The 13,303-nt window shown below is 41.1% G+C and overlaps 1 protein-coding gene across 1 annotated transcript; it reads left to right on the forward strand. All coding sequences in view use genetic code 11, as the record gives it.

Annotated features, from left to right (window-relative positions):
- Window positions 1-570: 570 nt before the first annotated feature.
- On the forward strand, window positions 571-11,749 carry EGR_03445 (hypothetical protein; the record flags this gene model as incomplete). Its single annotated transcript, XM_024492694.1, has 8 exons — window positions 571-740; window positions 844-990; window positions 1,357-1,876; window positions 1,991-2,064; window positions 2,624-2,840; window positions 8,009-8,239; window positions 10,147-10,427; window positions 11,590-11,749. The coding sequence occupies 8 exons, from the start codon at window positions 571-573 to the stop codon at window positions 11,747-11,749; spliced, it is 1,800 nt and encodes a 599-aa protein (XP_024352827.1).
- Between the last annotated feature and the right edge of the window lie 1,554 nt (window positions 11,750-13,303).

The following is a 13,303-nucleotide window of genomic DNA, read 5'->3' on the forward strand; positions in this document are numbered from 1 at the left end:
GTGAAATAAATTATGTTGGAGTGGGTAACGTTGCTGGGTGTGTAATAGGCGCCTCACTCTCATTTAAAAAGGTATTTTATGTTGATACAAAAAATGCACCTAAACTAAAACTATTCGTTTATTCAAGTACCAGCCTTTGTGTCCATTTCACTCATTCGATTGTTTTATTATTCCATTGTTCTAGGTCGGATACACCAATGACGATCAGCTGTTTGTCTTTGACTTGGTCACCTGATTTGTCAGAGTGGGTGCCGCGCTGTCTGAGCCCAAGATAATATGGTTTGAAGCTCCCAAGTCTTGCTATTTAGGAAATGAACTTCGAGTCTAAGGTTATTTCGAGGCTGAAGTGTTCTGCCATAAACGCCTTTGATCCTGAAACTGATAGAGCATCCGAAACATTTGTCAATATATGTGAGCTAATTTTTCGAAGGGGTCGTGTTAATGGTACCCCTTTAATAACTCAAGGTGGTAATCGTTGTGCTGAACAAATTGTTTTTCCATGCTGTGTCCAAGCTCAAGATGTAATTTTCACCCACATCTTACAGATAATAATCGTAGGAACGCACCGTAATGTCCCTTCATGATGAGTTGAAGGAAATTGGGTACATGGGTCATCCAGTCGTCATTGAATTTTTGCTACTCCCAATATCAAGGCTGGGGACCAACGATTGGTCTCCCAGTAGCAAGCAGATTCCGGCTTACTTAATGGAGCGATGGATAATTCAGTTTCTCCCGAAAAGGTAACTTTATATTGCCGGCAGGATATCACTCCCACCGTACTATGTATTTAAGACATGTAGAGTACTTTCAAACCGAGTTATGCCTTCAATTTTCCTCCTGCAGGCTTGTGACGGACACCCTGTCAGATTTGTCAAAACTCTTCGAGGACATCAACTCTTTCTGTAAGTCATCAGCGGTAAACAAAGTACTATTTGGAGATGGACCCTACTGTGGTGTTCCTGAACTAAGTGAACTATGCTGCATATGCAGGTAAGTTTGCGCTAGCTAAAAATCCTATTCTCTACTGTAATACCACTTTAAAAGGTTTGATTTCCGCTTTTTCTGATCTTTTTATCCGCCATTCCATAGGCTTACGAACTTACGGAGAGCAAATTTATTTTCCTCATGTTGGTTCACAATAAGTTCCAACGAACTCTTGGGCGAGAACGCGAAAACCGATTTAACAGACTTCGAGCTCAGGCTTATCAGAGACTTAACGGATAACTTCAACACTTCTGATGAGGTTCACACAACGACACGCACAAAAAGCCCTAAAAGGACATATCTCTGCAGTAGCCCTTGCTCGCATACTCATTGGAAAGACAACGCAGCTATCTGTGTTTCCAAACCACTCAGTCGAGTCCTTGCTGGTAGCAGAGAGGTCCTCGATACAATCGTAACATCTGTGTTAGAGCTCCCACGAGTGCCACTGAATGACATTATTTTTGACTCCCTGCAATGTCTGCATAGTGGTACAATGAGTCTGCCCACAAAGCGATGGAACGAGGTGCCATTGTATGCTGGTTGCCCCAATGCTTTATCCGACGATACTTCAAAATGCAAGGTGCCGAAGAGCCCGGTTGTGATAATGTCAAAATGGACCAAACCTACGTCTTTCCTTGAATCCCCACCCTGTAAATTGAAGCGTATGCAGCAAGACAGTAGGCCCCGAGTGGACGAGTGCATTAGCCAGTTTACCTCTCTGAGTGTGCAACAACAAAAACAGGCGCAGACGAATAAGTCATCGAAGGCCGAAGTGTGCGTGCCAATCGCGGACTCTGTGGAGCGTCACTTCTCGAGCAAAAGTTTTACAGAGTCTTCTTTTCATTCTCTGTCTTTCAACCCACAAACTGGTTTGCCCTTGCAGTCTTCACCTGTGAGCTATACATATCCTTCCCTTAAGATGTATATTGATTGTCTTTTTATCTACATAAATTTCTTAGGTATCACTGTCCAGTAATGATATTACGGCGTTGTGTTTTTATTTCAGATGCCAATCAAACAAAAGAGCGCTAATAATTTCGACTTCGACAATTCCACCTTCCATTCGCCTTCTGCAAAAGCGTGAGCTGATATTTAGTGAACCAACATTTATTTTGATCTTGGAATAATTTTTAGCTTCGGATCCCCATTGAGTTGTCTTTTGATAAAGAATGCGGTAAAGCAGAATGTTCAATTTATTGCTTTTCCCTCTGCGATACCATTAGCGGACGTTTTTATGGGGAAAGATGGTATTTTAATGGCTGGAATAAAGTTTTAATTATATATTATCTCCTACGGTAAATGAAGGTGGTTTTTTTCACTACTGAGTATGGCTTGCATGTATTGAGGCAAATACTTCGTTATCACAGCAATTGCGCCTTATACCTCCAGCACTTGTTTCAAGTGTCACTTGTTGTGCTCATGTACACATGCAAATCGAGTTGTGGCATAGATTGCACCGAAATGTCTGAGTTTACTTCTCCTGCATTCACAATTTTCCGGATTAATTCTTTTGTCATTTGACCCTTTCTACAAGAATAAGTTGTTTTATCTAAATCAGCTCATGCGAAGCGTGCGTCCGATGAATTCCTGCCACGCGGTTACAGCAACACCTACTTTTTTGCCCCATTACTATCGATAGACATAGCAACGGTGCAAATAGCGATGCCGATTCATCAAAAACTGCACGGCCGACAACCCTGGTGCTGAAGCGTCGATCTTCACGACGTGGTCGAACAGTCAGCGCCCCCACCACCACATCGCCATTTGGCGGAGTACTCTGGGGTGGCGGTGGAGTCTTAATGCCTGTAACTCCCCTCCCACCACATTCTTCACATCGGCTACTAATCAACTTTGAAGTAAGTTAGGTGCTTATTTCCCTACTGATATCAGGAGTTAACCGCAAATAATTTTAGTCTACATAGGAATTTCCAGGCGGTTGTTATTATCATAAAAGTATGCTGTCATTAACCATTTTGAGAATCCTAAAAGACTACTTATCACGAAATCGGCTTAATCAATGAAAATAAAGAGTTAAAAAAATTCAGCCAAATAAGGTAACTATTTTCTAAGAATAAGCCTCTTAGGTAGTTTTTTATTGAAATAGTCGCCATAACAATCTGTCCTTTCCTTCTTTCCCAAAAAGGCACTATTGCGATGTGAATGTTTTGTTCCTGAAAGGGAAAATCTACTTTTAATCACTCGTGTCTCTATCTCACCTTTATTTGTTGACTGCATGTTATATTTCACTTTTGATCACGTGATTATCCACTTAATGTCAAGGCAGGGCAAAAATCATGGCCTGGTGAAATACGAAATGGGAAAGAGGGAGGAAGAGTACGAGGAGAAGGCACTTTCTCCTCCCCCTTCTTCCCTCTCACTCAGCTGCAATTGTTGCCTGGTCCTTAAGAAGTGTCCAGTTGCATGTGCGTGTGTGCGGCATTCACACACGCTTCAGAAGTGTGGACGGTTGGAGGATAACTGATGATGTATTCATCCGCTTGACGGAGGTTGAATCACAAAAGCCATTTCTCAGTCAGTTAGTCAGCAAACACTTCGTGGTACATGCTGGGGTGTTATTGGGCACACAAAGAAAGTGAAGAAGACGTTGATAGCCTGCAAAGCTTATTGTCTGCCATGCATTAATGTATGGCACTAAGATGGGATCCATGTGCTCACCAGCCTCCACCACTAACACCCATTGTTTCATCACCCAGGAGGTTAAACATGACTGAAAGGTGGTTTTCACACCTCTATCTCCTCCAATCATTTCAACCGATAACGATACATAATTCTATTATTTGCGATGGAGAATGAAGGGTGGTTCTGAACGTAATACATCCCACTTTAAATTATTCCTTACTAGAACTAAAATTAAATGCCATACACGTGATAAGTTTTGCGCCTCTGCTTCCTTGAAAAGCTTGAAACTAAATTTGTAAGCCAGACAAATGTCATTTTACATCCATCAATCTTAACCAACGTTTGATTATGAGGTGAAAATAAGGAAAAAGTAGCCGAGAGCTCAATAATGCGTGGCATTAAGGCACCGCGTTGGCTCCTATGGATTTAGAGTCGTGTACTCTTTGTGGACTGCACTATGGAGAATCACGGCTTTGCAGCGATCAAGGTGTGACGTTGTTCTACGACGTCTGCCTCAAAGCAGAATATTCTGAGTTCATTTCTCCTTGAGACTTGTTACGCATTTCAACGTTACCCAGGAATATGGGTGAAGCATTATTTCGTTTCCGGTCCAATAGAGACGTTTTTTGTTGAGCACAAAGTTAAGCTTATCGTCCAAGGTGTGCCTAGCTTTGATACCCCCTCTGTTTTATTTTTTTGCGGAATCAAGCTATCCACGTGACGTTTAGGGATTTTTGTCCCCTTAGATTAAATTCATTTTGTTATCATCAATGATTACTCCTGGGTTTGCCCTGAGCGCATTTTAAGACACTGATGCTGAGGCAGGCTTATGGATAACATTAAGAAGAGTTGGAAGGCTAATGGCATGAACAGAACGAGAATTGCGGGGACTGGAGAACCGATTTGTGCTGCTCGATTTTCTCATATTTCAGGTCTGTCGGGAAGAGAGTGATTTTCTTTTCTAGGCGGACGTCAGTTGTGATATAGTAGGGGATCATAGACACGAGGCACTTAGTGGAGGTGTCCGTTATCTTCAGTAGCAAAGCCAACTATAACCATTTTATTTGCTCGAAGGAAATCATTTTTTATTCGCAAGATCGAAAAGCCAGTACAGTATAAATAATTGAGAAGAACAGAAGCATACCGAATGCGCCTAATACAATGGAAGATCTCAAAGAGAAAAGGCACTTAGTATACATTTAGCAAATTCTTTCACGTTCAGAAACGCTTAAGTTTGAATATCCCGCATAGAAGTAAAAATCAGCGAAGTTTAGTAAATGCGATCACGTTATGAATGAATTGCGTGTCTAGCAAGTCACCAATTAGCTGGGCGGATACATAGTTTTATCGCCTACTTTGTCGTCCAACAGACACCGCTTTGCGAATTTTTCCAAACTGGCCTTTTTGAGTAAGAGCAAATTTTGTAATAAGCTGCAAACTGCGTACCATTCGATTGTTTAAGTGGACATTTTCGAAAGTATTACTAGGTGCGGATAAGGCATCGCACCGACTTCTATGCCTGGGGGTGAGGGCGTAGTTCCTTGTGATGTCGCCTTTAAGGGGAATGCGATAGGGTACAACTTTTTCAAAAATCGCCTATTTTTGAGACTGATCGAAGTACTTTGTACCGGGGGACTCACGTCTTCCCCCTCTTGTTGCATTTTCAAATGTCGGTCCTTTTCCATCAGCCCTAAACCTACATGCTCTGGTTCTTTTGAAAGTTCTCCTTTACAAAAAATTACTATTTTATTTTAATTTCCCATAGCGATAGTAGATTGTTGGTGCAGATTTGCTCTTCACTGCCAAAGCAATTATGCATCCTGGTAATGCTTACTACAAATAGGCAGCTGGAACCTCTGTTATCCCTTCACCACTTGGATTGGTGCAAGTTCTCACTTTCAATGCCGCATAACAATAGATTTTTCAACAGGGTAAAACACGTCTTCCGGGTGATGATTAGCCTCAGTGCAAGTGGGATTTGGCATTTTTAATCCTTCTCAAGAACGATCTAACGCTACATAAGAAGGTTTCTTCAAGCGGTCTATGTGCTCTTTACACGTTGGAAATGGAACATTTAATATGCTTCAGGGCTAATATTTACAGCTATAATTTCTACAGGCAGTATAGGTTGATTGCCATGCGTGATATTATTAACAATTCCCCTGGTTGATGTGTGAAGACCAAGGGGTGAAAAAATAAGAATCGGGAGGAAAAGCAACTTACTTTTACAGCTGAAAGCAGATTTGCTGTCGTAATTTGAATGGTCCGGAAGTCGTCAGTGATGCATTCCTTAAATTGAGGGAGGACCAAAGGCAGTCAAAACAGCAATCCACCCTCCTTATTGCACAGGCGTCTTTTTTCGTAATAGATTTTATTTTCACTGAAGGCACACGCATAACAGAGAACCTGTACTTCATTATTAGGGGCAAAATATAATAATTTAATAAATCGCACTACTGGGGAATCTCTCTTACCCATTTCCACTTATCACAGTATTCCATCAATGCTTTTCCCTATTTTTGAGAAACGATTTCAAGTGTCTTGGGGATCGGAACCGCACCTACGATGCAACAATATTAGTCTAGTGGACAGAGTAATATTACGAAATATTACATCAGATGAAAACGCATCACGAAGCTTTCCACGACTTTTATTTAAATTTCATGATAAAACCGTTTGTAGTTTTGTTATTTGAAAACAAGCAATTATTATACCAGCCAAAGTTGTTGCTATGGCTTTTATAGCTTAACAACAATAGTACCAGCAATGCCATTTCATCAAATGCCTGATTACCCAAGCTGTCTCATCTCATGCGTTCTCAATTCGGGAGTTTGTTTGTAGGTCCTCACTTGCTAATAATCTTGCCTAATCTTTCCCACATACCAGCTTGATGGGGTTCTAAGGATGAGGGATACGTCTATGTAGATTGAAGACCCGTTCCATTCCCCCTATAATTTGTTTTTTAAGCATTTTTCCAGTCCACACTTGTTTCGGTTCCTATTTTGGTCAAGTCAAATTGCCAAATTTGAGTGCAATATTTTTTCTGAAATACTATTAATTGAAGTAATCGTAATTTCTGAATATCGGATTTTGATTTGATAGTTGTCTTAGACTTGCAAATTTCTAACCTTCATCCTCATTTTACCGCCTTAATAACTCGTTTTACATCTGGCTTTTTGGAAGACTTGATGAAAAGGCATACATTGTTTCATCAGTCCAGAACAATGTTGACGGCCACAGGGTCTACCTCAAACACAATTACTCGAGGTTTATCTATCTAGTAGTTTACATCAGTGCCTAACGGTTGTGTTTCACCCAGTCTCTGCCCTAATGGCTCGAGATGAAGCTCCTGCCATTAGTTAATTTTATCGTCTTCGACTACAAATGGATGTTTACCATCCCATTTCCACTCATTTTCGTTAATTTTGGCAATAAAAGGTGATCATCTTCTTGACGGTTTACTGTAGCCAAATGCTAATTTTGCTAACGTTAATTCCAGTCAGATCAGATTTTACCTCACAAATCTCATTCCTTTTTTCTCCTCAATTTTAGTTTATAGTTTAATATAGCCACCTAATTTTACATGCACAGAGAAATCCTTGTTTGAGAAATTTGATTAAAATCAAAAGGAATCTTAATTTTGATCAGATAATATCATTAGTAGAAATTAATTACCATTAACCCCTACTTTAAAAGTACCTATTTTGAATGCCTACAGCCTTACACTGGGGATAAAAGCAGTAATAGTTTAACCCACCCCATTTATGGATTAAGTTGTCTAGGTAGAGCTTTATGCCAATCTTTTGGGAATCCAAATTGAGTTTTTTTTTATGGTTACTCATCCCTGCGATGAGTCAAGTTGTATTTTCTCTCATCCGGCACAAGACGACTTGAATTTGTCTGAAATAATCACGAATGGCTGTCTGGCATTCTGTTTTAACCTGTTCACTCATCTTGATGTCAAGTGGGGGGGGGGGGGGCGGGAAACTCACAAAACTGCCTTCTGTCTTATCAGTTATCAGTTATGGTGAATTTTAGAAGCCGGGTGGGTTTTTTGGTATTTGTGTTCCGTTGAAATGCAGCCCCTTTTGATGGGAGTTTTTTGTTAGAAAATAACGCTTAAATCCCACTTTAAAATTTCCTTGCCTGCTAGTGGAATTCGTACCCTTGAGATTTAGATGGTTAGGTAATCGGACGAGGACTCTTGTGAGAAGTGAAACCCATTAAGATTTGTTTGTTTTATAGTTTTTCGGTCCTGTGATGAGTGCAAGCTTCCGGTTTATTCGTTCAGCAAATATCAAATGTGGCATCATTATCATTGCCAACTGAGTACATTAAATACAATCAAAATGGGCACCTTTTAGTCCCCTTTTTTTGCACTTAGGAGAGCATGTTAAACGGACGCATTCCACCCAAGGGAATGGTTGAGGGTTTTTCATTGGGGATTGGTGCCAGCGGCTCCTTCTTTCCCGTCCATGTGAAGCTGCCTATTGTAGCGTACTTCTTTCAACTCTCGGACGATGGCAACACACCCTCGCCTTATCTCGGTCATGTAGACCTCACTGGTCTTTCCAACAAACGTGGCTACCACGTGCCTCATAAGGGGTTGATACAGGTTTGTCTTTGCTATACAACTGTCTTGTCTGATACCTACCTTGATTGATCTGTGATGTTTCTTTCCCCGCCAAAGCGCATTTTCTCGTCCCGAAATCAACTGGGCTCGGTGTTAGATTATTGCATTCATTCTTCTACACTATCGCTAGTTATTGTAAAGTGCTCTACTAGTACTAATTTGGTTTGCTATGTGGAGACCAAGGCCACGCAGGTGGCAAGTAAATGGTGCAGCTTGTCGAGTGGATTGGCACCAGCCCCTGACCCATATCCGTCCACCGAGTTGTTCCTGGCACAACGGTCGTTAAGTAGCTCTATTATCAACGTACAGAGAGGATGAGAGACTAGTGCAACTGACGTGGGGGAAGAAATATGGAATAATAGCAAATAAAACAAAAATTTGCATCTAGGTGGTCGTATAGAGGTCGCTTATGGATGTTCGACAAACCTGCAAATAGGGACTTTCAAATGCTGGTAGACTTTAGTAATTACCGTAGCACCGTTTGCTACTTATTAACATCTCCAGTTGGAAACTCTGAAAAGTGCGCATTCTGTGGGCAAATCCTGCATCTGTCTGCTACGGAGTTGTGATGAGGTGAAAAATAGTATGCTTAGTGTGTCATGTGATGGGATGGGCGCGGAAGGTTGCAAAAGTACTACATATTTCATTATTTAAAGTGAGCAAAGTGTGGAGGTGCATTTATGTCATGAATTGTTTCCAAGACCTTGTCCCTTAGCCCTGTCAACCTAATGGTGTGGGTGCTAATGCGTGATAGTGCAGATATTTACGCAGCAAAAACGATAAAATGGGATCGTCCCTTTTCTCGTTTCATGTGGCGTTCGTTGATTTTTAACAGCCAGTGATTTGTCTGCAGTTTTTTTCGGTACAGTGATAAAGAGAGCTAACTCAAACATAAATAAATGGGGTTTTGAGACTGGGTAGTGGTGAATGTAGCCCTTAAAATGTACTCGGAATAGAATTTTTTCATTTTATTTTAATCAGGATTATTTGGCTTTAGGAAATTATCGCCTTTTAATGGGTGCAGAATCAGGCGAATTGTAGTTTAATTAGCTTATAGCAAAAAGGAGATAACGGAGGGTGTTCTTGAGGACTCTAATTCGAAGGTACGAGGTAATTATGATGGAATGAATCTTATTTTTAGTGTAGATTTAACGAAAATTTTTAACTAGCTTGAAAATACCCCGTCTCCTTACAAATTTTGATTCAAGTGAAAGCGGGGAGTGTAGCTTTTAAAACTTTTCCAAGAATTACACAAAGTCCTATTCAAAAAAGAACAAATCCGATGAGATGTGAAGATTTCTGCCAGTTTATTTTAGGGAATCAGAGACAGAATCGCATTAACAGTATGCGAAAGTGGTGAAGACAATTTTAGTTGCTGTATTAATATTATTAATTAAACGCAATATTTACTTGCGTGTTTGCTGCCGGGAAATGTCATTGAAGGGCGTATCTTATTGCAAAATATGTTTATGAATGAAAATATCTAATTTGTATTCAGGGTTATAAAGTAGTACATAATATTATCATGCTGAATGGTAGGCCTGAATCCAGCTATCCATTTCTCCACAGGTTTCCAACACATTTTCTTTAGTGATGTATCTACTGTCCTATTTCATTCTTGGAGGCCTTTTGCCATGTTACTGGTAATGCTGTTCACACACAATGTAGTATGCCACTTTGAGGCACATGGGAAAGGTAGCTGCGTGGCTACGAAATCTCACTTCTCACATACTCTCTCACCCTGAATTGTGAGATGTGTACTTGGTATTCAAACGGCATCTCTATGTGCTTCTTCAATAATCCATCCGAACTTTGTAATGACGTACTTATTCATATGGAGAGCAAGATATAAGGGGTGTAATCTAAGAGACTTCTTTTTCGATTTGCAGTTGACTCTCTTTAACCCATCCCACTCTGTGATGAAGATGTTTGTAATCGAGTATAACCTAGAGGACATGCCTGCAAATAGTCAGACGTTTTTGCGACAGCGGACGGTCTACATGCCCACTTCTGGAGACGATGAAGCTGATCCTATGTCCAACGTGTCCTCCGACTTGGTGTCGTGCGTGTTGAAGGGCAAGGTGGAGAGTCTGGAACAGCGCCAACTTTCCCCTCTCAGCTCCACCCCAGGCCCATTACCCATCTTTCTTCGCTACTTAGTTCATCTACGGTGAGTCTCCCACCAAATTCGATTTCTTCCCTGAAAATGCAAATAAAGACTATCGGAAAGTGATTCCAACCATCGCTCCTTGGGCAACTCATTTCCATTCAACGGTCCTTGCAACCCCCAAAGTGAACTTCGAATTCGTCTACATGAAGTAACTTTTTTATAACTGTCAGTAATGAGAGGGTGATGTTGGTGCTATTTTTACTCCTCGTTTCCCTTTGTGATTGAATTCCCGCCTTACCATAAAATCCCGATTGGTTTTTTTAGTTAATACTGGTCAAAATGTCGACAAAGACTGCTTTTTTGGCTGTGTAAAAGCCCTTTGGAATTTGTTCGAGTTTTATACAACCTTATTTATTCTCAAACAAGCTAGACCACATTTTTCTGATTGATCAACTGCCTCTGCGATGCGTATTTTTCCCCCAAGTTGTAACAACTCTTTACCTCCATAGTAGCATGATAAAGAGCTAAGTGTTAGGGGTAGAAGTCTAAACACCCGTATGGCCCACTCACCATGTCGTGAATCGAGGTAGCTTAAATCCGCCCACACCCATTTCCAGGCTTTAGTTGATTCATCATGGTAGTGATTGCATTTAGACATTCCCCCGTTCTCCAGTCGTCGTAACGAAGCGCCCATTAATAATTGAGGGATTTAGGAGATGGAATACTACCATCACATCAATCATACGAGATGATGGGGATTAATTTGCCATTTCGGCGGCACACCTGTCCACGGATAATCGTATGACAGAATGCCACTCTCCTTGGTGTAATTTACGCAAAAGTTTCGCAGTCATCCATTTCAAGGTAACAGTTCACATTGTCAATCTGCGAGGGCATTAATATGACAAACTCTCGTTCCTTACGAATTTCCCTTGTGCTCATTATTTTGGAAAAGTGGAAGTTATCTCTGCGGTTTTCATGACTTTCCAGTAATTAGGGTATTGAATCAGCTCACCAAAATCCCCATTTCCTACTGTTTTTTGGTGTAAGTGATAGCATGGCAGAGATAATACATGAGTGGTCTCAGAAGGGTAGACGGGATTGAGCAAACTCAATTGGGTTTACCTTCGTTTCATTTTTATCCCTTCACTCTATGATTGAATGCAAACTTTTACTGTCAAACTGTTGAGGTGGCCTACTGCTTCTGCTCTTCCTCTGGCAGATTTCATACAACAAAGTCGAATAACCTTTATCTGCACACGGATATTCGCCTCATTTTTGCGCGCGACACCTTCGAATTTGATCCACGCGTGACTACTTACCGAATGCACTCCTTCATTGACGGCCCCAAAAATCCGCGCTTTTCACCGAAAACCTGCTAACTGTTCGCGCACTTGCGTGCAAGCGCGCATTTATAGGCGCAGTCTTTCTCAAGATTGTAGAATGAACCCGTGGCAGTACTACCACACAGTGAGATGCAAAGGAACACCGCCTTTTGCCGCCATTCAAGCTCCTCAACGCATCAGCTGTGTTTGCAATGGGTAGTTCTACTTACATCCCCCACTGTTCTTTGTACATATTTGTGAATTGTTCTTCCTGGTTACTCATTTATTAACTTTTACAGGGTGGGCATGTGTATGGACACCCAATTCTGCGTTGTCTATAAAAGGGCATGGCTAGAATAATTTTTACGCTTTGGTCGTGACTGAGTGGGTGCACTTGAAGTTTTTTAAATCCAGTTTTAAAGTAACAGCATGCAGCTGAGATGGTTCATGAAAGTTGTATTTGCTGAGCTGGTTTCCATAATACAAACAGGAAATTAAACACCTGGTAGTGGGTGCCAACCAATCAGACCACGCAGAAACGCTCCGAATGACCTTCAGAAGTGCGCGTGTTTCGGTACACTGGTTATTGCGAAGATATGGTTCGGGTCCTTTGCCATCAAGGCATTCAATCATCCGTTAACTTCGTCCTGTACCTCACAAGTGTCTCAGCTCATTTCATCTTCCATGTTTGAAAGATGTATGCTGCCTTATTTACAGATAAGTGGAATTGTAAACATGCTTGTAAAAGCATTCAAAACAGTAGTCGCTTTGACCTGAAAAACTGCTGGAAGAAGCCTGCAATCGTGTAGTTGAAGGTCTCTTTCATTTATGCGTAACCAGTACTTGCAACTGTTATCTAACTCATACTTTACCAACGAAGACTTTGAATCGAATGCACGAGTAGATTATGTGAGCCCAACTTCGCTTATATGATAGTCAAGCGAAAAATGGTAGGTAGAACTTGTTTAACAAACATATTTTCGGACCAAACCTTGCACAAAGGAAGTAAGTATTTAATGCAATACTTTGCTTTATGTACACAGTTAACTATACACTTGGCGGCCTGGTTTTTGGTCCATCCCTGTGGCCACTCAGCCCCTCTGCAAGGTATTAATAAGTCTCCTCCATACGATTATGGGCTATTGTCTTAAGAAAAGATTAGGGCCCCGCATTGGTGCCAGTGGTAGCCTAATTTCTATAGCTAATTAACAAGTCTCAACGTCATAGAAGAAGGGCATCAACCACAGAGGAGTTGGGTTCTCGAAGCCACATTCCCCTTTGGGACTCCACCCAATCCTATGGCCCGCAGAAGAAATTAACAAATGCTGCAATACCAAAGTTGAATTATCTGAAAATGATCATTATGGACACGGCTACAGTGATAATATGAGGATGCGTGAAAAAAAAATATTACTTCCTCCGACTCTATAGTAGCCTTTGAAATTCAGACAGGCAGTTAAGTAGCTCTGGAATAGCGGCAGGGAATAATTGAAGAATATTCTCTACGTGTAGCAACTACTGGGTTTCAATGAATAGCCCCAATTTTCGGTAAATATTCCTGTGATTAGCCAGTGGCATACAAAATGAGCTCATTGTAGAGCTTCATCCAGT

The sequence above is a fragment of the Echinococcus granulosus genome (genome assembly GCF_000524195.1).
Source record: "Echinococcus granulosus chromosome Unknown EG_S00018, whole genome shotgun sequence".
Taxonomy (NCBI): domain Eukaryota; kingdom Metazoa; phylum Platyhelminthes; class Cestoda; order Cyclophyllidea; family Taeniidae; genus Echinococcus; species Echinococcus granulosus.